Source organism: Pygocentrus nattereri, chromosome 24 (genome assembly GCF_015220715.1).
Source record: "Pygocentrus nattereri isolate fPygNat1 chromosome 24, fPygNat1.pri, whole genome shotgun sequence".
Classification (NCBI taxonomy): Eukaryota; Metazoa; Chordata; class Actinopteri; order Characiformes; family Serrasalmidae; genus Pygocentrus; species Pygocentrus nattereri.
Window position 1 is genome coordinate 29,366,207 of NC_051234.1, and position 26,454 is coordinate 29,392,660.

Genomic DNA, 26,454 nt, shown 5'->3' on the forward strand with positions numbered 1-26,454 from the left:
CTCCAAAAAGATTTTCAAAACCACTATCACCGCTTGATGATATGTTTATTGTTTATACATAGTACTGTTACATACTGAAATGCAGGAGGGGGCACCTCGGACCGAGACGCGCAGGAAGGGCAGGACTTTGAACTTTTACACCACATTAATCCGTAAGCACATATGAAAGGAAAGACTACGCCTGGCGCAGACTGCCAGCTGGACTGTGGCCGTTCTTTCAGTAGTCTGTCATCCCCCCCCCCACATAAATTAAAAATGAAAAAAAGAGAAAAGAAAATAAAACAGAAAAAAGGTTGTTCGCAGTTACAAAGTGATGTCAAATTACCTCATAAAAACAAATAAAAGGTGCATTCACAGAGGAAATGCGGCAAACGAATGGGAAATAACGACTTTCATGCGCACTGGAATGAAACAATTGCCATATCTTTTTTTTTTTTGTTTTTTTTTTTTTTAACAGATTGACTTTTATCAAATACATAGTTAATGCATTCATGAAATGTACATAATGCTACTAACGTGCAAATCTCATCAAATAGTCACGTTTAGCGGCAGACAGTTATTTACATGTAGTGCAACAGTGACGTGGAGAGACAGGCAAACTCAGGTGTATCGACACCTGCTGATTCAGAAAGGGACAAACCACATAGGAGTCTGTGCAAAAAGACAACAAAGTCCTTGTGATTCCTAAACTCTTCAGTCAGCACCAACTCTGAGAAGAGCTTCTCTAGTTCAGAGTGAGAACTTTGAGCGTGAATCCCTGCTTCGTTTCGGGGATATAAGTTGCTTTCTTTATGGGTAATTTTAGTAAAAGAGCTTAAAATTCCATTTTTAAAATGCAGAATTTACACTGATCTCTGTACAAACTGACCTCATGATTCTCATCATATTCGACTCCCTTGCGACCACACCGGAATCGTGAAACGTGGACGTGACACACGGCTACTCTCCCTGACTGCAAGGAAACAACATAGGTAGCATTAGGGCACACAAGCAAAGCATGAAGTATGGAAACAGTGGGGTTGGAGGGGGGGGGCGTGTTTCACACATATAAACCTCACCAAGATCCCACTCAGCAAAGATTTATAACACTTTAGCTACAGAAAATGGACCCAAAATTAGCACATAAATAATCTGTTTTCATTAAAAATTCATCTTTCTATTTTAAAGTGTAACATGAAATGTGCATATTCATAAATGGAAGAGATTGTATTTTTTTTCTTTTTTTTAATCCCGACAGAAACGACCTGCCATCTTTAACCCTGTTCCCAAAAAAGATGATACATCACAACCATCGATAAAAACCAAGCGCAGAGGAAAAACACCACCAAGGTCAATCAACGCAGGAGGCAAACACCGTCCGCTTATATAAAAAGTCAAAATATCTACATGGCGAGTGATTAAGAATCACATGTTTTAAAAAGGTTATTACTTCACATTTCAGTTAGTTTGTAGGCAAGCAAGGCTCTTTTCATTGTACAGCAAATAAAAGAGATTTACAGAAGTAAAACAGTATAATCCAAACGTAAAATCCTCTCCTCGGCGCCCTGCCCGCGTTCATCAGAGCGGAATACGAGTCCTCCTCCACGGTGAGGAAAGAGTGTCCTGGGGCGCGTGGGTTTGAAACTTCTGATTCCAGGCGTCAGGTGGGGCTGGGGGGCTTGGGGGGGTGAGAAGGGGTATAAACAAAATCATCCGATAGCGTGGCGTGTTAGATGGGTGGAGGTACGAGGGCGTGTGGAGACCGGCTGCGGCTCATCTCTTCCTGCGGCAGGTGCGTTTGTGGTCTGCGTGCCAGTGCTCCTGCTGGCACTTGATGGAGCAGTAGGAGGTGTTCCAGCAGCAGTGATACATGGCCTCCTCCTCGCAGTTATAGCACTGACAGACAGGGGGAGCCACAGTGTAAGAAAAACATCTGCTCTACATTTTTTTTTTCCAGACAATCAAGCCCAGTTTATTCTCTCAGAAAAACATTTAAAAATGTATTTTTTCAATTGAACTTTATTACTTTTAGTTTATTCAAATCAAGTTTATTGCTTGGTTATAAAGCAGTATGAGCTGATATATAAACTGTATATAAACTGCTATTATTATTGCCATCATCATCATCATCATCATACTGTACCAAAATTTTTGCTGCTGTTGTTTTTCGGTGTTTGACAGTCTGAAAATGCTCGATGATGAATGAAACGGGGGGGGGGGGGGGGGGGGGGGGGGGGGGGGATAATGGAAAATGTAAATGTAATATATACTGGTGGTGAGGGAGCATCTTCGCCTACCAGCAGAGAAACTGAAGGAAACACATGCAGGCAGCTTCAGTGAGCTAATGGGAACATTATGCATCTCTCAGACTGCAGTTAAAGTAATGTTTTCTTCCAGACAGGAAAAAGAAGCCCCAGCATCCAGACTGCACCTCTGACTGAATTTACCTGCAAAGCACATCATCTAAAATACAGACGGCTGCAACTACTGAATATGTTCAGATCCTCTCAAATACGGTCTTGAACTTTGCAATGTTCAGTTTCAGGATAAGACATGTTCTAGATCTTACTTCAGTAACTTATTATTATTATTATTATTATTATTATTATTTTTTATTTTTATTATTATTAATAATAATAATAATAATAATACTGACCAGACACACTAAATTGCCTCAGGGAGTGTGTGTGAGTGTATATGTCTGTGTGTCTGCCCTGCAACAGACTGGTGGCCTGTCCAGGGTGTTTCCTGCTTTCCGCCCAGTGACCACTGGAATAGGCACCAGCACCCCGTGTCCCATGAGGACAAGCGGTGTAATGTACCATCATTATCATCATTACCATCAGTAGTAGTACACAGTATTGTTACACTGCATGGGTCCTATTTTACTCATTTATAAATGTTATTAAAATTTAAAAAATAAATCCTGGGCTTCTGCCTGATCTGGTAACCCTGATCAGGCCGCTGGCTCTGTGTGCAGGTAAGCAGAGGTAAAAGCATGAAAATGTTTTTGATCGGCTCCTGTCAGTTAATGTGGGGGTGATCAAGTTTCCTAGCCACTCAAAACTGCTTCATACCAGAGGACGCTAAACTCAGCCACATCAGCTTTACTGGCCAGTGCAGCCACAGCTCTGAACGGCTAGCTGGCTGCATGCTCTCATTTAGAGCTTGGTAACAAATGCAGCTGAGAACGTTCGAGCTAGATCGCAATCTGGAGCAGACAAACTTACTTAGACTGCACCTAAAGTTAAAACTGATAGTCACCTGTGAGAGTTTCACATCTCCAAAGAGCTGACAGTGCATGCTATAGGGCACAAGCTAGTGTTTGTTTCTCTGCAGAACTGAGCGAGTTCCTAACAGTAATGTGCGTCGTGTGTAATGAATCTTCTGCAGCCCTCAAATCGTCTGGGTGAAATGTACCAGGTTTAAAGTCTAAATGATCGTGTCTGCTGCTGCATTCGTTCACTCACCCACTGCTTCTTCTTGGTCTGTGAGATGAGCTGCTTGTGCTGGCTCACCATTTTCTTCATCTCCTCCATCAGCTCCTCTTTGCACTTGTCCTTCACCTGCTTGCACTTGCGCTCCATCTCAGCCTGAGTGCTGGCCACTGCTTTACTCACTGCCTGCCTCTTCTCCTCCTCCATCTCAGCTCGCAACTTTACAGACGGAACAAAGTGGAGAAATGAGCAGAGGGGCTCCGATAACCGTGCCAGTACTGCTGCTGCTACTCCCAGTAAAGAGTTCTACTGACGATAGATTTTATTTGTTTCATCAACCTTGCCCTGCTAGAGCACAGGTGTTCCAGACTGATGAGAGAGCATGACAAAATTTGTACAAAGATCCAGTGTTTGCACTTTTGCTGTTGTTGGTCTCTTCAGACACTTTATATTTGTGAATCATCATCAGCTGTGAAAGAAAATCAGTCCATGCTTCTAGGACTAATCAATTTAAACGATATACGTAGAACAGGAGTGGCCCAAACAGTAATTTACAGGCTCAGAATAGTGGCTGGTATTTCCAGATGATTGCTGACCTCTCATTCTCACCCTGAAGCAGTATTTTCATTACAATTCAAATACAGCAGATAATTCAAAACAGATCCGTATCCATATAAACCTGTCCATGAGTCCATGATGATCGTGCTACATGCACATCCGTTAACACAAAAGCCCTTGCCACTATTTTTTTTTTTAACCCTTGTGTGGCGCTCAGGTCTGAGGGACTCCTTTTAAATGTTTACCACACAAAGAAATTGTGATTTATTATTTCAACCCCATATTTCTTGGCCTTTGCTTATTTTCTGTAAATGACATATAAAATAACCCATTCTTCACTCTGTTCACCCCCCACACATTTATATTACACAGGTGGTAATATAATGGGGGGTAAAAGTGTGGAGGTGCTGTGTCCTTCATTCTGTTCTCCTACATGGCCTGCTGTTTGTGTTGGTGTGTGTGGGTGTGTGTGTGTGGGTGTGTGGGCAACATGGACAGACTGCTGACTGGCTACAGCTGCTAAAAGAGAACCCTACACTGGCCACTTGTGACAAATTGTTATGGCTGTATTGATTTAAAAAATAAAGCAGGGGATTCACCAGACCACTGAGTGACAAACACATCAACACCACACAAGGGTTAAGCATTTTGTAGTGTTACGCACTATATAATGGGCCTCATTCTCTTCCTAAAACCCACTTGTACAGTTTTCAAAAGATGCTGACCTTCACAGGTGTTTCCTTAATGGGATTTGTTCTTAGGCAAGAACAGAACCTACACACACTCGAGAGCACAAAGGTGTGAACAGTTCTATGGTTTAAGAACACATGAAGAACCTGATGACAGACTTTTTCCCTAGGACCTTTTGCTAAAACAAATCTAAGAACATAAATTGGTGAACGAGGCCCGGTGATACGATCTTGTTTGCCCTGCAGCTCCTGCACTGTGCCGTGTGGATGCTACTCATCTCTGACACCAACAGCGATAAAAACCTGTCATAGTAAACAGACCTGCTGTTTGTGCTGCCAAGATATGAAAGTGTTTAATCTGAAAAGAAATGCATGATTTTACAGCAGAGTTGGAGGCTACAATACTCAGATAACAATCACTACTTACTTGTTTGGGATGATTCATCGAACGCATCAAGCCTTCATGGTGCACCTACTTCCTACCGCAAATTCTGCAGAGCAGTTTTTTTATCATCTGATCAAATAAAATAAAAGCGCACCTACACATGATTTCTCAGGCTACTTTGGTGACATGGGTGTCTGGCATGAAATGATGATACATTCAACTTACCAAACTATTTATTTTTAATATTTATTTTTAACACTTCATACACCAGCAGAATCATTTCTAACTGAAGACCTTTACTGATGAAACGCATCTTGGGCTACATTTATTTTAAACTAATGGTAACAGTACAAACACGCCTTTTTTCAGATAAGTCCTGAACTAAAGTTGATAGATTCATCAATTATTATTCAGTTAATCGACTAATCGAACTATTCAGATCTTTTTTGGGGGGAGGGGGGTGGGGGGGGGCACCATCATTCAAAATGACATTTCACCACGCAGTGTTTTCCTTAGTGGTGCTACAACAACAGAAGCCATTTCTCTCCCTCTGCTGTAGTGTACCGCAGTCTGTCTGAACAACTTTTTGTTTTACATGAACATTAAAGAGCCAGTTGGAAGTGTGTCAACAACTACAGTTCACAGACACTTCGCTGTGGACGCTGTCTATTTTTTTAACTTGGTCAGTTTAACTTGCAGCTCTAGTCCCTGCTCAGCCTCCCCCAAACTACTTACCAATTATCCAACGAACAAAATTTGTACCAACAAGCCTGAAACAATAAACCTACAATCAACAACAAATAAACCAAACAAAGTACAGGCTTGACCCTCACCTTGTCCAGAGCCTCTTTGAGCACGCGTTCTGTTTCCCGCTTGTTCTCAGCCTTCATCATCTCCTTGACGTCGCTGAAGATTTTGGTGTATTTGTCGTGGCACATGTTCTGGCAGCTGCCCTCGTTTACCGTCTGTGTGCTGCGGTGGAGCATGCGGGGCGTGGGCGAGGAAGAGGAAGATGAAGGTGAACTGGACTTTTTGGTCTGTGTCGAGACGGACATGCGCTCTGGCTGGTGAGGTGTGGCGGTGGGGATCTCCTGACTGGAGCTCACCGCCTCCACCTCCGGCTCAGGCTCCTGCTGGGACAGAACAGGAGTGAAGGGTTATTCTCACAGACGAGCTGTAAAGAAGCCCAGCATAGCGTACTGGCTGAGGTGTTTAGAAAGAACGCGTACCTCCTCTTTGGGTTCAGGTGCTTGAGAACGACGGCTCTTCTTGGCTTTGGGCTCCTGGTTACCCTTGGACTAAAGGCACAACAAAAAGTTCATCAGTGTGGCCGAGTATGAGAAAATAATGAACGTTTTGCAGGAGAACTGAGCCTTTCCTTCTATGGATAGCGTCATACAGTCTCAGAAAGCACATACGCAAGCTTATTTAAGATTACAACTGAATGTGCTTTGAGGCGACACAGGCATGTCATTTCTATAAAGCTATATTAATTACATTACATTAATTCTAGTTGCATAGCTCCAGTGCACTATATAGTATAAAAGCTACCTGAAAACACCAACATAACATTCTGACCACCTCCTTGTTTCTCCGCTCAGTGTCCATTTTATCAGCTCCACTTACTGTATAGCTGCACTCTGTAGTTCTACAGTTACAGACTGTAGTCCATCTGTTTCTCTGATACTCTGTTACCCCCTTTTACCCTGTTCTTCAGTGGGCAGGACCCCCATGAACTCACAGAGCAGGTACTATTTGGGTGGTGGATCATTCTCAGCACTGCAGTAACACTGACGTGGTGGTGGTGTGTTAGTGAGTGTTGTGCTGGTCTGAGTGGATCAGACACAGCAGTGCTGCTGGTTTTTTAAAAACCTCAGTGTCACTACTGGACTGAGAATAGTCCACCGACCAAAAATATCCAGCCACCAGCGTCCTGTCGATGAACGTAGACACAAGGCGGTGGTCATAATGTTATGGTGGTGTATATTTAGTTAGACTGCATCACTTTAATGCTGATTTATTGAATATACATGTGCAAATGCTCGAGGTGTTAAAGAATGCATGACAACACTATACACTTTTCTAATAACACACATGGTTCTTCTGCACCATCATTTCAATCAAAATTTTGCTTCAATTTTGCTCCAACACTTAAAAAAACTTCAGCAAGCACAGGCAGCAGTGTTGATGGAACCATGGTGCTCACCTGCTCATTGCTGGTGGAGGAGATGCTGGACTCAGCCTCATCCTGCCGCTCGTCTTGCCGCTCCGGTCGCTCTGATCTCTCCTCTGGCCGTCCCTTCCAGGTGCGGCCCTCGCGCAGAAAGCGCTGGTGCAGCTCCAGCTCTTCACAGGCTTTCTTCCAGCCCGCACTGCGCTTCACCTGTAGCTGCTGCACACTCACAGAGATCTCCTGGATGTTGTCTGATGGGATCCAGGCCCTGGAGCAAGCAAACCACACAGGTATCAACATACCGGGTAAGATGACCAGCAAGCTGCATTCACCCTTCATGGGCAGGATTGTGCTTTGCGTGTTCCTAAGAGATTTAAATTGGCACACCACCCATAATATTCATTATAACTAGAGCCGCAACAATAGAGCATTTTCATGCCCTTGTATTCGACGCAGTGGAAGTCACCACAGTAAGGAAAACATTTTTACATTCTTATTAAGGTATTTACCTTCTTTGTTCTTTTGGTGGAACACTTCATTTTCAAAGAGAAGAAAGCTTGACAAGAGCTACATTAAAAGTCTGCAGATGTAAGTAAGGTAACGGATATAAAACGCCGTATATGAACAGGAGAGAGATAATAAACGATATTATAAAGAAAAAGTGGTTGTGTTACCTTAGTAAGCTAAAATTCAGAAAATGAGCCAATAAACTGTACGGACTTACTGCATGATTATTTGCAGCGATTGTGTTAATTGGTAAGGTTGGACTCTCAAAAGACAAGCGGAGTAAGGTCTAGAAATCTGATTAAGAACCTGATAGAGAGGCTGGATTTTAGCTCAGTGATCAAGTTTTCTCAGTACATGTGAACTCTTACTCTGATTTCTTTCATATTTCTCAGTCTGAGCATGTGTAAAATCAGACCACGGTACCAAACATAAGCAAGCAGCGTTGCCCTGAGATAGCAACAAAACAATTTGAGCCTACATGCTTGACGAAATGAAGGATTTAAATATTTATCTTCTGGGTGACACATGTTCATGTTTGCGACATGAATTTTGAGTTTACGTTACGTTTATGTCACGTCTTCTGTGAGTTTATTGGCTGGGTGCAAAGCAGAAATCTGATTACTGACTCATGCAGACCTGGAGTTTTACCAATATCTGATTACTCAAGTACATGTAAACGCTTTAATCGGATTACTGACAAAATCTGATTTTCTGCAGTTGTTGGATTATTAAGTGCATGTTAACGCACTCAATAAGTATGAATGACTTAACTGTCAAGCCGCAGCACACTGACTATAATACAGTAAACATTAGACAGCAGGTAATACTCAAAGAAAACCTTGTAGACTGTAAGTCAAGTTTACTCAGAAAAATAAACTGTTCCACCAGAAAAAACATATTTTGCGGAAAAATAAACATGTTAAATTAAGTAAAATAATACATTCTCACTGCTTTATTGTTTTCCCTGCTATGCTGACTTCAGCTGGGTATGGAGATGTGAAAAGGGTGTATTATTTGACACTTGTGGAATAAGGCTGACAGGTCATTTACTTGAAAATAACTTTTAAGGCTTTATAATGTAATATGATACATGTGATCATTAGACATATTACAGGTAAGGGTCAATATATAAAGCAGGGTAATATAATAAATAAAGGGTCTTTTATAAAGCAGCAGAACAACAGAAACACTGCTTGTTGCACAGATAAAAATGTGAGGAAACAGCAAAAGGCATAACATTTCGAATAGCCAACCGATCGACTAACTGAATAATAAACAACAGAAACAATGACAAGACAGACAGAGACAGGCAGGGGTGTAAAATTAGCCCTCACCTCTGGTGCTGGTGGCCAAAAAAGCGCACGTCCACCTGATTACCTTCTCTCTGCATTACTTTGGCAGGCCAGTAGCCGAAGCCCTTCATCCTGGCCCATACCAGCTCATGATTGGGTGCCTAAACATAAAAAGGTAAAAAACTGAATTTAGTGGGGTGGAAAACTAATCCAGTAGTTCAACATGGACTTCAAAACTAGTCCAGTACTTACACATGGGTAACAAAACCAGTTGTCCGGTCGAGCATTGGACAGATGGAAGCAGTTTCTGCACAAAAGTAACTCATTCAACTGTTGAGAAAATCAAATATATAAAGGAAATTAGCCAATTTCCCCTCCGACAGCAGCAAAAACACAACACTTTCACAGACTTGGTGTAAATCAGCTGCCATTATGATTTCTAGACTTGCCTCTTGCAGCATATGGAAATTCACTAATAACACCAACATAAATGAAATATTTAAAAACAGCTTAATGAAAACATTTTATGAGCTTCCATTTGAGCTCTTACCTCGTGGCATGTGTCATTGTAGAGAAGCCTGGCGATTTCCGTCTGATCACTATGTGCTGTAGTGAAAGAAACCACCTGGAGTAAGCAATCGATGCACCCATCATTATTACATAAAGTATTCCCACCATCCCAACACAATCAGTCTAACCTCCGTGCAGAATAGCTGTGTTGTGCACGATAAGCTGAGCATCTGCTTTGAACTCCTCGAAGCTTTTGTATTTGCCCTCTGAGATGTTCTGCAGGTGGAAAGAGAAACATTTGAGGATGCCACAGCAGCAGAAGCTGATCCGTATAAAGTAGATGCTCCCAAACATGCTTGTGGAGATTTACTATACTGCAGAGTTTACATCCAGTCACAAAAACACATCTGGCTCTAATTTTTCCGAAGCTGCTGAAGTGCTCGCTGGGCGGAATCGGGTAGGTTAGATTACAGTTAAGGATGGATGCTTCAAAAATGATTGCTAATTGAATACAGAATACCTTTCATTTAAAAAGGAAAACTCAATGGGAAACATTTCATATGCATAAGAACAAAAAACACGAGGGATTTTACACTTATTTACTGTCTGTGAGGTTTGTTTAGGTGTATGTGATGAACTGTTGCACTGACAATACACAACTTACACGTACAAACTTGCCATCATGCTTAAAGAGTAACACTACACACTAAGGGCTTTTATTTCGTTAACTGCTGAAATGCTTTGTTCTGTAATAAAAATATACATCGGTCTTGCTTGAAACGTGAACACGACTTTCCAAACTATATAAATGTCATTACCGCGGTCAGTCTACACAGCAAAGTATGAACTCGAAGTTGCAAAAGTGCCATTTGATTCGGTCATTCTCCATATTTCTGGTAGCTAACTTTAGCTAGAAAAACCAAATCTTCTAGGAGATTTCTAGAAAAATCTTCTAAGCCACTTCTCCTTCTGGGTCGCAGGGGGTGCTGGAGCCTACCCCAGCGGTCATCGGGCAGAAGGCAGGATACACCCTGGACAGATCACCAGTCCGTTGCAGGGCAGACAGACATTCACACAGACACTCGCACCTAGGGGCAATTTAGCATGTCCAATTGGCCTGACTGCATGTCTTTGGACTGTGGGAGGAAACCGGAGAACCCGGAGGAAACCCACGCAGACACGGGGAGAACATGCAAACTCCACACAGAGAGGACCCTGGTCGCCCAGCCGGGGAATCGAACCCAGGCCCTACTTGCTGTGAGGTGACCGCGCTACCCACCACGTCTATTTCACATCACACAAGACAAAATTCAAAATAACTTGTGATTTATTTCTTTTTTTCCATTTCAGACCGCACATGCCAACCTGTGGTCTCATCGATCTTTAGTGTCGCTGCTTTTCTTTTGCGTGGGGTCGGAGTAAAAATCAGCTGAATATAGGCGGCCCATGTCTGATATGATGGAGGGAAAGTTGGTTCACAGAACAGTGTTTTCTAGCTGGCTATATTTTTTCCACAATTGTGAGCAACTGCTTGTCGTTATTTTGATGGAGGAGTAGTTCCTACCTTCTTTCATACATACGTTGATGATGAGACATCGGCCTGCTTTCTTGTTTTCTAATTTTTTTTTTATACTCATACATGTGAACTGGTGAGGATTTCGCCCTACAGGTTTTATTTATGGTTTCCTTTGAATTCCTGATTAGGTAAACAAGTTCAGATATCTTTATATGCAAATAACAACCTGCTGTCTATAATTAGGTCTAGAGCTGAGCTCTTCAGTAGATCTAAAGTGCAAGGTTACATCCTGCCTCTACTGCACTGGCACTGCCCCAGTTCAGTGGTCTTGTTGTGCCCTCACCTCCTGAATGTTGTCCACGTCCAGTGCTGTGTGGATCAGCCTCCTGTACATGGGCTGCTTTGTCTCTTTGCCTCTCTTGGGCAGGTCGACCGCCTGAGAAACAGAGATTCAGCTGAAAATATTCTCTGTACTGTGAAGGCCATTAGATGAAAGATAATCTTACAGATAATCAGAGTAACAATTCAAACTTACTCTTTCTTTCATACGTGCAAGAATGAACCTCAGGTATGTGGTCATTTCCTGTTTGCCAAAATTTTTCCTTTTGCTACCCTGTTGGCAAGACAAAGATATAAAAAAAAAAACAACAAAAAAAAAAAACATGTATTGCCAAAACATCAGCGATGGTTAAAAGCACACTGTGTTACAAGACAAGTGGTTTACTGCACCACCAAAGACTAAAATAAGCCTCAAACATCACGTTTCACAATGTGAGAGATTCTCGATGACGAACACGTAAATCACTGGCATCTGGAAGGTTTCAAACATGTGCTTAACAGCTAGTTGTGCACAAAACATGCTATAAATCAATGTTAACATATAATCTGAATAATATGGATGTCTCTGTCTCAGTATGTGCGCATCGCTAGTGTTGTGTTTAATTACTTTTCCCATTGAAAACAAAACTTTAGTCTCTTATACAGAGGAAAACAATTCAGACTGATTGTTTTTGTTAAAACACTTCCAGTGCACATGTCTGATGGCTGCTGCCTTGCCCTTAAAAACATAAACAAAAAAATATGTATTTATAAACCTAAAGAAAGATGGCTATTAAAAAAAACAAGGAAAAATATTCAGATACAACGAGAATGTATAAATATATGCAAAGTCAATAAAAAAGAAAGCTCAACAAATGAATGCCGCAAATATAAGAATAAAAATGTCCTTGTGAAAATTATACCTGGTGTTATTATCAAAGACACCTCTGGTTGGGAAGATTTCATTTACGTGACCAAATCTTACGGCAAATTATTCAATAACTATGAAATGAATTTAAATTTTCATTTTATTTATTTTTTGTAAAAGCTCCCCTCAAATGAACAAAATGTGTTTTATGATCTCCACATATCACTATATCCTTACAATTCACTGCTGAAAGCCAAAAATCTCCGCCGCTCTTTGTGTTGTTTTCTAAAAGTGATGTTTCCAGAGCAGATCACTGAAGAGACGCCGCCTGTTTATAGTTTAGAGCCCAGATTTGGGGAAAAACGGGTCGACTTTCAGTAGAAAAACAAACCTAAGAACGTACAGCTTTGGATAACACTGTGAACTTTAATTCATTTTACAGACCATTTAGTTCACTTGATCTTAGTTTGGTAAATTTTAAAGAGAAAATAAATGAATGCAAATATTTTTCCACACACTTCATTGCTCCACTTCGTGCGTGTGCATGTGCCTACCCTGCAGATAGTGCACTGCCAGTGGGAAGTGGTGTCCCTGGGCCGGTGCTCTTCAGGGAGACAGCGTAGGTGATAGACGCGGAAGCAGCTGTCACACTCCAGTACGTCGCCGGGCAAGTGGCACTCGAAGCAGTACCAGTCATGGCTCTCCGCCTCCCAATCCTGCAACACACACAGCACAGTGATCGCCCTCCGCCCAGCCCCGCCTTGCGGACCAGCGGACTGCACAGGCTCCGTCCCTCAGATGAGATCAAAGCGGAGGCCTGAGCCAAGCGCCATCACAGTCACTGACTTTAACTTGAAGTGTAGTTGCTTTACAATTCACTATGCACAGTATTTAGAATGATCAAGATTATTTACCATAGATTCAATTTAAATGGTCAGTATGATGAACTTTATATTCATTGTGTGGTTTGCATAAAAAAAACATTGCATTCTGATAACCACGATCAGATTTGACAGAATATATTAAGCTTTTTTTTTTTTAATAGATGTTCTGTTACATTCCCTCTATTCCCTCTTATTTTTAGGTGAATGACCATTTAAATCAAACCCAAACCATCACAGATATTGTGAATCTCAATCACATTCTCACATGCCACATTCACATTCACCACGTTTTCACACTATTTTCTTTGGGATGAATCCATCTTTACCCATTTATCTAAGAGGGGGAAAAAAAGGATCAACATTTTGAAGAAACTCACCACCAGCATCACCACCACCACCATCACACACACACACACAGTAGTAAGACAAATTAGGGAACACAGATAGAAACTTTGCACCGGCCAATCGGGCCTCAGGCAACCTGTGAATTTGTGGCCATAACTACAGAAATGCACTTAACTTGTTTACAATGTATATTGCACCCCTGTCGACAGAACACATGCTTTTCAAAATCATACTCCATTGCCACTGGCGGTAAACTCATGTTTTAAAAACTCAGCAATTACAGCAGGAGTTGTAGAAAGTAGCAATGACCTGCAAATTCTGGCAAAATCTGATTTAGGCCCAATGCCATTTAACCCCTCGCCCCTACTACTGAGCCCTTAGCCCTCTGTTTTACGCATCTAGGCGTAGGGTGTCCCAATTTTTGTTGAGATAGCATGTTAATGTTTCACGTTCCACCTTAAATATTCCAGCAGTTCTGATGCCTCAAGCCCCAGAATGTAACTGTTGCACCATTTAAGGTGGAACAGTAAAATTCGAACAAGAAACTGGTGAATATCTGACTTCAGCTTCATATCACTGAAGAATTAGGGGGGGTGATAATAAATAATTGCCCCCCTCTTTGAAGGCGTATGATCCCTAAATGTAATTAGTCCCATCTCCAATAAGGCTTTGTGTCCAACCAAACAAGCTCTGGATCTTGTGTTTTGTTATCTATGGTGGATATTTGTGACTATAAATATTCAACTGGTCTGGTAGTTTGTTAAAAGGGAAAAATGGCTACAAAAATCTCCAAGGCAAGAGGCCACTCAGGCCATTTTTAACGGCCAAAATGTAAAACAATGTGACACCAGGTAATACGCAATGTGGACCCTTGTATTACTGCCAGTACATCAACTATGCACGGCTGCCGTCCAAACTGCTTTCAGCGCTTTCAAGGTATCAAAGGAGACCTGCAGCTGAAAAGTCCAAACAGTGCAGACGCATCTCTGTACTATTCTTGTTGCTCCTACAGAAAAGGTGGGTGGATGTTTAGCTGGAACACTTATGAGGGTGAGTATTCTGGCAAGAGTAATGTTAGGTCAGCTTCAATCCTAGGTCTCCATCAGTGTTTGGAGGTTTACTGCTCTTGAGAGGGTGCTTTGAAAAGAGGAATCAAAAAGAGGTGTTTCACAAAGTGGGATTTCTCAGAAAGCTGGATAACGTAAACCCAAAGTCAGGATTGCCCAACAGTAACATCCGTTTGTTCTCCTTATTTTGGACAGACCTAAGTAAGAAATCCTGCTTTGTAAAATACCTCCAGATGTGTGAAACCACAATGTATGTGTATGTATCTGGGGCAAGGAGAGCTTTTAAAGATTCAAAGAGCTAGCTAGTATGAAAATATCACAACTACTTGCCATTCAGTGACAAAACAGACTCACGGGGATGACTGCGCACGGAACAGCTTTGAAGCTTAACGAAGCTTATAGACAGCAGTACATGGGACGACCTCTGATTCTTTAACACCAATTTCACATTCTTCTCAATTAAGCAATAGATTGTACTCCTCAGAGTTATTCATGACACTGGAGAGGATTCAGCATCATGGATGTGAGCAATTTCACAAGTAATCCTACTTTCATTACACTGCTATGACAAAAAGCTATATTCAGTTCAAATGCTGTACCGTGCACAGTTTACACAAACTACCAACTACAGGGAAGATTAAAGCAGTAAGTAGAAATCACAGCAAATTAATGTCAGCCTACCTTGCTTCCCTCAGACATCTGCTCCTGTGATTGCAAGTGATCCAGAAAAAATTGCTTAAAATCCTAAATCTGACAGTTTGAGTCGGCTGAGTGTAACCGCTGGGTTTTAGCGCTAGAACCTTACACATGCGCCAAGTGGCTGAGGATGCAGCACAAACACAAACTGCCCCTAAAAGCAGTCTCTCACACAGGAGAGGAATCTCACCAGCTACTAGTGAAAACACTGACATCTTAAAGTCTCTTTGGCACCAAAAGCATGTGAAGGAGACTAAAGGGAAACTGTACTTAAATGAGTTTAAATAAGTAAAACTAGATTTAAATTAGCTTTGAAGGAGAGCACAAGAGAGAAAACAGACTGTGTCAGGAAACCTAAGAAATTGTAAAGCACAAGCTACTATCAAATACAAGTAATTAAGATAAAGATAAAATTTATCATCATAAACATTCTGAAGGAACAACATGCACAACAATGGGTTGTGTAACTGAAGACAAACTTATTTTAGTAATAATCTACTGGCTATTTAAAACAATAGCTTAAACTGTGCTGAAGTTATTCTCCAAACTGAGGACCTGGGTACACATTCTTCACTGTGCTGCATTCATATGTTAATACAATGTGTATGAGCAGTTAGAAGTATCCATACAGGTCCCTATATCAGTTGTAAGACCAGGCAAGTGCAATACAGAAACATCATCTTATCTTACCATTTCATCCCCCGGCAGCCAGTAGCCCTCCTGCTCAACCCCAGCTTTGGACCCTTTGCAGCCCACAGTGAGGGTCTCCACCACCAGGCCGTCTTTTACCGCAAGCACCAGCTGCCTGGCCGTTTCTTTCGGATGCATGCCGTACACACGGCTTAAATACCTGCAGGAAAAATACTAGTACAGACCATGCTTGTTTCCTGTTCCCATACTTCTGAAAAAAACAAACAAACAAACAAAAACGGTAAACTCAAATAAATGTGGTGGAGGATTACTTTGAGATCCTGTCCATGTTTGCGATCTGCTTCTGGTTGCGAATGACTTCAATGGCTGACCACACATACTGGACGACTTTAGGGTCGGCCTGCCTCTTTTTCACCACCCGTGACATGACTGTGCGTTCCAACCTGCAACACGTTAACGTACATTACTGCATGCTTTAAAGCCATGACAAGGAGAGGGGCAACATCAGGGACCACATACGGTGCAGCTAGAAGTGGACATCATCAGTGAAACGGACTGAAATACTGCTGAAGATGTTACGCCGTAACGGCGTCCAGTGGACGACTCTAATAACATTTTCACAGCTGGACTGCATCGAGGACGTTTTGCCAAAATTAATTCCTAATAAGCCCAGCAAGATTATTTCTTATCTCTTATTTCCATTTTGTTTTCCCATCAGACATTTTCGTTTTCCCGTCAGTGTCAGCTACAAAAAAGAATAATAATCAAAAGTACATTATCCATGCCGCATACTGCTTAAAGTCATTTTCAATGAAAGGCAATTGGCCAGTTTCCCCATCAGGGTGCGATAAATTCAACAGCATTTGTTTAGGTCCACCGTGCTTTTGTTAGCGCTGGAGGAACACCAAGCATAGTTTTGTAGAGGTGACAGTCAGGAAAGCTTTTAGGGGATGAAGTGGGAGGACAAGAGGTTTCAACTTTGATCAACTTTTAAAAAAATGGTTCTGGTTGAAGTCAATATTCGTCAAAGCTGTTTCAAACCACTGCAATGATTCTGGGCATGGAGTCCAGCTTGGGGCGAACAACTAATCTTCATGCATCTGCTTAAAGCAATGGATGCAGGCATCTTTCACAAGATCATAAAAGTGAGCAACCATCAGCCTGCTGGGGGAATAAAGGACATTTGGAACCAGTAGGATTAAACCTTGATGGTTTGCTTTCTATCTTAATGGTTACCACTGGAAACCACTAGTTTCCTGTAGGACACCTTTAGCAAACGAGTAGATGAATCTGGAGATAGTCCCAGAACGCTTGTTAAACCACTGAAACCTTTACACTATGATAACCCATCAAGACAAACACAAAATACCACTTGCTGACTACTGGACACTACCAGGTACCAACAGAGACTTTTTGGCTTCTCTATTTTTTTAGCAGGGCACTCAGGACAGAGAGGAACTCAATACTGCAGTACAACGTTCTCAACAAGCAAAATCTGACACCTTTCACACGGTTAGAAATAAGGGTTCTGTGCAGGGACATCTCTCACTCATCAAGGTACAAACAGTGTAAATGTTCCCTCAAGGGCTCTACAGTGGTTTTAAGGTCTGGTTGTGAACCTTAAATCAGTTTTTCCAGGTGAAAACTTCGTATTTGTACCTTTTCATAACCGAATGAATTAAATCAGAGCAGTAGAATAAAAGCCTGGAGGCGAGGCAGGGTGTGTGGAGTCAGTACAGCTTAGAACACATCATTTCAGTGGATTATGGTCCAGTTATGTTCTCAGACTAAAGGCACTGAGATGCACCCTTGAGAGTCCCACCCCACTGACGAGGGGCACAGCCCCAGAGACGGTTTACTACCTTTATTTCTGAGAGCGCACACCTGCACTGAACATCACTTTGAACATCACTCTGAACATCACTCTGAACATCACTCTGAACATGAGCACGTAAACATGTGCCAGCGCCCCGCAAGCCTCAACTCAAACTCATACAGGTGTCAATCAACGACTACTCCCTTATGGTGCATGAGTGAGTCTAACTTTGGCCCTTTTTTCCCTCCCACTTGGTCAGGCAAATGAAAGATCTGGTCAGGGTCATCACATGCACGTGCATAGCCAGTGCATAAACAGGGGCCTGAACCGGACAACTAACAGGTCAGTCAATTCACACTGTGTTTACTAAACAAAGCCTGGCACTTCTATTACAGCTTCCAAGACGCATCGACCTGTGTGGCAAACAGGACCAGAGACACACACTACTCACTTCACCTCATCAAAGCTTCCACATGACTGCGCAACCTGGGGCACACGTTGACCCCCTTCGTTACACGTTACTGCTACAAGGTGGGACGCATCAGTGTGGGACCTCTCTGAAGGACGCAGGCTGGTATTAATGAAGCAAACCTGGTGCTCCTATTTGCTGTACCTGTAGACCCCCAGAGCGAGTGTCGGAATGTAGGAGGAGGTGAAGCCAAGCCGGGGTGAAGGACGCGCGGGCTGGTGAACGGACCACAGCTGGACTGAAGGTGGACTAAAGACACGTTTATCAGCAACAACCAGCGAGACCACGCAGCTCGACTGCCCTCAACGCGGCTGTGTGCGCGACGTCATCCGCGCGCTGGAGGGACACGACGGCGGCTACGGTGCTCGCAGTCCACGCGAAGACAAACTCGACCAGCTCGACTACGTTTGCTTAATACCGTTTTGGCGAGCACTCGCGGTCGAAAACCCGACGAAACGCTGACAGAGGCGAAGGGGGAAGCCTGTTAGCGCAGCGAGGCGTTCTCGTCGGCAGCAGAGCTAAAGCGGACGCCATGTTGATATTCCTCCCTCGCTTCGAGACAAAACCAGGCAGTCGGGAGCGGATTTGTTTTGTGCTCCAGACGCCGAAAACGGCATCGAATCGGCGCCGTTTTCGCTCGTACTTACCACCGTCAGATAGCTGAATGAATGCCTCGCCTTACAGTCCCGCTCGCGACGCTCACATGTGTGGTTTGGGGGGTGAAATGCGAGGGGAGCGCCGTGCCAGGCCCGCCGGCCCCACTTCCACTCGAGGCGGTATAAACACAGGCAGGCTGGCTGGCTGCGTTCAGGGCGCTGGAGAGCTCTAGCGGCCGCACCGAGAGTTGCTGTCTGCTTTCCTGCCTGCACGTACACCAAAAAACTGACCACACTAACATACACAAAGCACTACACACACACACACATATATGATATATATACATACATCAAGCCCACCTCCTTCTTGCTACCCTCATACAAGCAAGCTACACTTACCCTAGAGGTGCACCCAGACTGTGGTCCACCTGTTTCTCTGCATACCTTCACCATGTTCTTCAAAGGTCAGGACCCCCACAGAGCAGGTATTATTTGGGTGGTGGGTCATTCTCAGCTGTGGCACTGATGTGGTGGTAGTTTGTTGTGCTGGTACGAGTGGATCAGACACAGCAGTGCTGCTGGAGCTTTTCAAGGCCTGGGCCGTTCTCCCTTTGGAGCCATCTCCAAAGGCTTGCAGAGCTTAAAAGATACTTATAATAATAAGCTCCTTTCACACAGATGACCAATTGTCATCGTTTGAGAAACCGTTTTTAGTATAAAAAGGTTTGACTTCGAGATTGAATGAATAAAACAAATTCATGTTTATGTATGAACATTATGTTTATGCATGGACAACATGGACGTTATACTGCATTTAACTATGTATTTCACTTAAAGATTTAATTTGTCACAGAGGTCTTGGTCCCTGGTGTTGTCAGGACCCTTATATGTAGTATTTTCATCTCTATTAAACTGCTTCCTTGGATCAGTGCACAGCAGAGAGGAAACATCTCAAGGTGTGAGAAAGTGAGGCCATACTTGTACTTTAGATTTAATTCGTTTATTAATTATTTTATCGGGCAGCACATAACTTCTGTGTGTTACGTGCTTTTGTTATGTGTCATGTGGCTGGATAAAGGAATAAAAAAAATGCCAAATATAATTTATGCCATTGATTTTAAAGGTTAAGAGACCCTTATTAGTCCCACAACGGGGAAATTTCACCTCCTCATTTAACCCATCTGTGCAGTGAAACGCCACATACACTCTAGTGAGCGCACACACACGCGAGGGGGCAGTGAGCACACTTGCCCGGCACAGTGGGCAGCCCTATCCGCAGTGCCTGGGGAGCAGTTGGGGGTTAGGTGCTGCACCTCAGTCATGTACTGTCGGCTCTGGGGATTGAACCGGCGACCTTCCGGTCACAAGGCTGACTGCCCCATAGTTGCACAAGGCCATCTGGATGCTAATGTATCAGCCAGTTAACCAAATCCTCAGCCTGTCACTGGTGTCACAGTCACTGGCTTTACACCATATTGCGATAACACCAGTGACATGTAGTGACACCAGTGACTAATGTTAATGTAATTAATGATCAGAACACCTGCAAAACTAGTAAATATGGAACTTTGATATGTATCAATATTTAAATCTAGGCATGACCAGACAGAGTGCAGGAGAGGCAGCATAGTGATTTAGACAGAGATATACCCCCTCAGTCCTGAGACTGGACGATTTAAAAACAAACGATATTTAGTTATAAACATGTTACCTACTGCCTACTAAACAGCATAATACACACCTTTTTGTTTACTGGGAAACATATTCAGTGTCTAGTATATTCGACATTTGGACTTTTGAAAAATGATATTTCTAATTACACAACAAGACACAAAGCAAGCACTGATCTTTTTCTGTATTTACTGTTTGTACAGCTACATGAAAAAAAATTCTGAACACTTGGAACCGCCTGGTCTTCTGCAGGAAGAGCTCCTACAACACTAAATAATTGTCACGGGTGTTACCGATTCGTTATGATAAGGTGTTCTTTTGGAAGAAATATTGTCTGTATTAAGAGTATCTTATTTGAAATGTTAGAATAATTAATTTTTGCACTGATTTGTATCTTAGTTGTTCTTTTTTTATGTTTATTGTACAACAATTTATTTTTATTTCACAAAACAGTAAATAGAGGTATGTTAAAATATATGACATCTGTATTTTTTGTATTAGTCCATGTGTAAAGAGCTTTGATACCATAGTTATTCTATTATTCTCTTTTCTTGCCAATAAAAAACAATAAATATAGTCACATTAAATTTGTGGAAATTAGTATAATAATATGCCCTGTGCCTTCTGCCTGATGACTGCTGGGATAGGCTCCAGCACCCCCCCGCGACCCTGACTGGAGAAGCGGCTTAGAAAATGGATGGATGGATGGATGGATGGATGGATAGTATAGTAATAGTGGAAAAATAAATGAAGTAATGACAAAAAGAATGCCTCATTAAGGGGTAACACCAGGGACAAACTGAACACAACTTGGCATTTTACATTAAAATATATTAAATCATGCTCAGCTTTAAACTCTCCATTTTGCATATATGTAATAGGAGATATTAATGGACACATTAAGGTTTTGTTTTGGAATTAAAGAATTTAATTTTTTTTTAATTTATCCATCTGAATTCTGACTTCAGATGGAGAATGACCGACCTCAGTGTCATTGCTGGACTGACAACACTCCCAACAATCAAAAGTATCTAGCCAACAGCATCCTGTGACCACTGATGAAGGACTAGAGGATGACCAACACAAACTGTGCAGCAGCAGATGAGCTGTCTTCTCTGACTTTACATCTACAAGGTGGACTGACAAAGTAGGAGTGTCTAATAGAGTGGACAATGTGTTTAAAAACTCCAGCAGCACTGCTGAGTCTGATCCACTCAGACCAGCACAACACACACCAACACACCACCACCACGTCAGTGTTACTGCAGTGATGAGAATGATCCACCACCCAAATTGTACCTGCTCTATGAGCTTCCATGGGGGTCCTAACCACTGAAGAACAGGGTAACAGAGTATCAGAGAAACAGATGGACTACAGTCTGTAACTGTAGAACTACAAAGTGCAGCTATACAGTAAGTGGAGCTGATAAAGTGGACAATGAGCGTAGAAACGAGGTGGTTTTGATGTTCTCACTGATTTAACCTAAGGTGAGGTTTGTGAGAATAGCCTCAATCTGGTATTAATTTGGACAGTATCATATTCATTCATAATGACTGGTATGTTCTTATTCAGGGTGATTGCACTCGTGATTGTGTTTGAGCTGGGATGAGCAGACATGGTGTGCTGACAGCTGTGTGTGAAGGAATTTCATGAAGCTGTTTTGGTGGCCTTCATTACAGGATCAGCATCACCACAAGATGGCAGTCTACCAATGCAAATGCACTCATTGGCCACTTTATTGGAAACACCTATTCTCCTGCTCAGTCAGGCAATTATCCAATCAGCCAATCATTGCAGCAGTGCATAAAATCATTCAGAAACAAGTCAAGAGCTCAGAATGGAGAGAAAATGTGCTCTAGAGGGTTTCCATCAACATATTTATATTATAACTGAGCATAAAACATATAAAAGATATAAAAATATCAGAAGAATGTTTTTTACACTTGGCTGAGGTGGACAAGTTGATTTATCGACAAAGGCGAACAATGGTGGTGTAATGTTTCTGAATAAGTGGTGACATAGCAGGAATTAAAGTTGTTTTCACTCCATCTACTGATAACGAATGTGGTGGCAAATGAAAATCATCAGTGCTGCATTTAGACTGATGTTCCCAGGGTTTGATGGGCGTCACTGCAGTGAGACTGCAACTTCAGCCCTCATCAAATGGTCCACTGTCTGCTCCACTTGGCATCTCTGAGCTGTTAGGGCTACAGTTATGCAGACTTGTACAAAGACATGACTGGGCCCCTGGAAAACTTCCCAAAGACACAGGGTCAAGATCTAGACACCCCCCAATCTCAATTAGGTTCTTTACTATCGAACGTCTGTTGATACAGAAGTGGAACTTTTGCAGATAATACACACATTTCAAGCACATTAAAATGAATACCAATCTAATTTACATAAGATGTTCTAAGCTGTTAGTGACTTTAAAATGCTGCAGTAAAATCACTATTTTTAAGATATGCATAATGTGACATGCTAAACTGCTAATTTTGTTTGCCTGCTTTTTAAGCTACTGTTTTATCTACTGTGTGTATATTACAGTCCTAGTGCTATCCAGTCAGACTTGGAAACTACTTTCTGAAACTACTGAAACCCCAGCCGTTCACATAAGCCAAATGTGCGTTTCAGCCCAATTGAACCCCTTGGTATACACTCTCATCTACTCTGGCACTGACGGGTATTCCTAATATATATATATATAAATAAAAGTTGGTTTGGGGGCCTTCATTACAGGATCAACAACACCATACTTATGTTTATATACATAAGGCATCATGCTTTCTGAACACAGTGCTCAATCACTTGAACTAGGGCCCTTTGAAGGGTCAAAAGTTTCTCACTGTAACATACATGGTGACGGTGGAGGTCTTAATAACGTACCTACTATGAAAGAAACAACAGAGGCAGCGTTGTAGACGGCAGTGGTCTGTGAGGCCATTGAATACTTTACGCTTGTGGACAAAGAATTCCAATGAGAAAAACCGACACGGTGTCTTGTGTGAACTATTAGCTACACTGTCTCCATGGTTTCTGCTGCTGCTCCATTTCGTCCATATCCACAAGCTTTCAGAGAACGTGCACAAATATAGACGAAACAAACGAGTACGGACAGCAGACTCCGTCCTTATCCATATTCGTATTTAATGTTGAGCATAAATGAGCCTGTAGGCCCACAAGCCACACTTTGGGCAGTCCTGCTCTAAAGTTTACAGAGAGTAGTGCAAAAACATGCAGTAAATGATAGGAGGGGTCAGGAAGGCTACAATAACTCAAATAACCACTCTTCACAACAGTGGTGATCAGAAAAGCATCTCTAAACGCAGAACACATCGAGCCTTGAAGCAGATAAACACGATTCTGAGCCCAGTACAGACTCACTGAAACTGGTGAACCTTGCTCCCAAACTGCTTTGTGTGAACAAGCAGGTGGTGGTGGTCTAATGACCTTGGGAGTGTTTTTTTTTTTTTTTGAGCCCCCTAATACCACTTGAGCATTGTTTGAATGCCAGAGCCTATTTGAGTACTGTTGGTGACAATGCGTATCCCTTTATGGCTGCCATTTACCCATCTTCCAGTGGCTACTTCAAGCATGATAACGCACCCTGTCACCAACCAAGCAAGCCTACTCAAACTCATTCCATGAATATGAGTCTATCATTGGAGTGTATTTCAGTGGCCTCCCTAGTTTCCAATACAGCGCCTTTGGGACGTGGTAGGACGTGAGATGTACATCATGATTGTGCAGCTAACAAATCTGCAGCAGTTGTGTGACGTGATCAGATCAACGTGGGCCAGAATTTCTAAGGAATGGTTCAAGCACCTTGAATCAATGCCACGAAGAAAACAGGCTGTGTTCACAGAGCAAAGGCGTCCCACCCAGTATTAGAACTGTGTTTGTAATAAGGAGCCCAGTGAGTGAGCCCATCTATTTTCTTATCTTAACATAACAGTAGAAACAATCACTGTATTTTCAAAAGCTTCGTTGAAATCAAGAATCCTACAAATCTGATCTCACGCAAGTTGTATTAGATACAGTCTGGCGCTCTTCATTTCTTTTTAGGACACTTAAAAATCTGCAGTTAGGCTGAATTAGGACAAACGTGTTCTTTCTGAGGTCTGTAATTCTGACGTGAAATATGGTGTACTGTGACAAATACATGGGCTACAATCTCATGTTTTGAGAACTGAAGCTGTAATAAATGTATATGAATATCTATACATAAATATCTGTCTATTCAGGACCTGAAGCTGTGATAAATGTCTATAAATCTATATAACATAAGTATTAATACCTATAAAAATAGGCTACCAAGCTTGATAGGAGGTCAGTCAAGCCTCAGAGCCAATTAGACTCAGCAAATATTTATTTATTTATTTATTTATTATTCCTTTATTTGAAAAAGGCCTCATTTTTGTGGACATTGCTGAATGTTTTATAAGGCTACAGCTCATCAGCTACATTTTTACTGCCCCATTTAATCCACAGTGAAAGTAGCTACCAAAAACCTATGTGGACCTGTAACCGTAGAACTACAAAGTGCACCTACATAGTAAGTGGAGCTGATAAAATGGACAAGGAGGTGGTCATAATGTTATGCTTGATTGCTATATAGAACCACATTATAATTCCATGGTACATCCAGTACATCCAGGGTTCTCCGGGGTTACAATAAAGTTCTGAAGCTCTGAAGTAAAAGGTGAAAGCAAAAGCATTGCAGGCGCTGATCCAACAGAACAGAATGAAATTAAACTCAAAAGAGGAACTAAACGTGAAGAACTACAATGGAACTGTTGAAATAGTGCACTTTCTTCACAAATGTTCTTGCGCAGAAGAAAAATAGTAGCTTGTCACAGTTATTACTTAATTGCCTGATCGCAATGGTCTGAGCTGACCGCAGTCATTTTCCACAGTTGTTAGCTTTCACAATCTTATGTTTAGGTTGGAACATCCGGAATGTGAACTGGGTGCGTTTTCATCCGCTGAGTTGAAGCAAATGTGTGAAAATAAAAGGAAGCAGGAAACATTTATTAAGACATGGGTCTTACGAAAACAACAAAATGTTCGACTGATAACGGGCAGCTGTGAGTAATGTTTGTTTATTTGAGCTCAAGTCAGGAGCTACTAAGTATGGAGAGCAAGGAAGCAAGGTCAGTTAATTTGGCCATGTTAGGCTTGTACTTTAACGGTTGCACACACTCTCAGAAATAAAGGTAGTAAACTGCCACTGGGGCAGGTGCCCCTACTGTCACTGGGGTGGTCCCCTCAAGGGTCCATCTCAGTGCCTTTAGTCAGGGAACATAACTGAACCATAATCCACTGAAATGATCTGTTCTAAGCTGTACTGACTCCACACACCCCGCCTCGCCTCCAGGCTTTTATTCTACTGCTCTGCTTTAAAACATTTGTTTATAAAAAGGTACAAATACGAACTTATCACCTGGAAAAACTGATTTAAGGTTCAAAATCAGACCTTAAACCACTGTAGAACCTTTGAGGGAACATTTACACTGTTTTTACTTTGATTAAGGAAAAATGTACCTGCACAGAACCTCCATTTCTAACAGTGTGCAATGAACTTGAATTTATTTATGTGGCAATTCATCATCAGCTAAAGTTTCATGACTGTGACAGCTGTGGTTTGAAAGGACTTTAATATCAGCCTTGCAAATGTACAAATCTCTCCAAAGTGCTTCACTACATGGAACTGAGAAAATGAAACTAGTAACTAGACACTTTGACTGTCAGTCATTATCCTACATATACGGTCACTGCCATCTCCCCCACTTCCTAACTGTCCTACTGTCAAAGATGAGTTTCCACTGTCAAACAGTGCAGTCCATTATTTCTAATGCTGCCGTATCCATGCTGCAAGACAGTCCTGGGTTCTACTATTTACATTAGCATGTCATAACAGGACAGAGAGGGGTCTTGGGTAGTGCGGAGAGAATAAACACAGGAAAGGAGCCGTTTCAAAAGCCAGCCACTCATACAAAAGTGTTTGGGGATGTGCACAGATGCAC

General features: G+C 42.1%; 1 protein-coding gene across 4 annotated transcripts; it reads right to left on the minus strand.

The window, feature by feature from the left end:
- Positions 1–28: 28 nt before the first annotated feature.
- On the minus strand, positions 29–19,027 carry zmynd11 (zinc finger, MYND-type containing 11). Of its 4 annotated transcripts, none has more exons than XM_017710440.2 (16): positions 18,808–19,026; positions 16,187–16,318; positions 15,915–16,074; positions 15,210–15,233; positions 12,787–12,948; positions 11,582–11,659; positions 11,390–11,482; positions 9,719–9,806; positions 9,571–9,626; positions 9,273–9,350; positions 9,063–9,181; positions 7,255–7,489; positions 6,278–6,346; positions 5,882–6,181; positions 3,450–3,635; positions 29–1,875 (listed from the first exon to the last, which is right to left on the minus strand). In XM_017710440.2, exons 2-16 carry the CDS (start codon positions 16,300–16,302, stop codon positions 1,753–1,755), a joined length of 1,887 nt encoding a protein of 628 aa, XP_017565929.1. In that variant the 5' UTR covers positions 16,303–16,318; positions 18,808–19,026; the 3' UTR covers positions 29–1,752. The 4 variants fall into 4 exon arrangements, with proteins under 4 accessions (XP_017565929.1, XP_017565930.1, XP_017565931.1 ...); XM_017710441.2 differs by having other exon boundaries at positions 5,882–6,178; positions 18,808–19,022; XM_017710442.2 differs by lacking the exon at positions 15,210–15,233 and having other exon boundaries at positions 18,808–19,027.
- Between the last annotated feature and the right edge of the window lie 7,427 nt (positions 19,028–26,454).

What these genes read in the sequence shown, in the direction of transcription:
- zmynd11 (XM_017710440.2), bottom strand. Translation starts at nt 16,302, where the DNA reads ATGTCACGGGTGGTGAAAAAGAGGCAGGCCGACCCTAAAGTCGTCCAG. An exon ending in ACAATGACACATGCCACGAG is followed by an intron (nt 9,351 to 9,570) that starts GTAAGAGCTCAA and finishes TTTTCTCAACAG; the next exon opens with TTGAATGAGTTACTTTTGTG. An exon ending in TTTGGCCACCAGCACCAGAG is followed by an intron (nt 7,490 to 9,062) that starts GTGAGGGCTAAT and finishes TGCTTGCTCCAG; the next exon opens with GGCCTGGATCCCATCAGACA.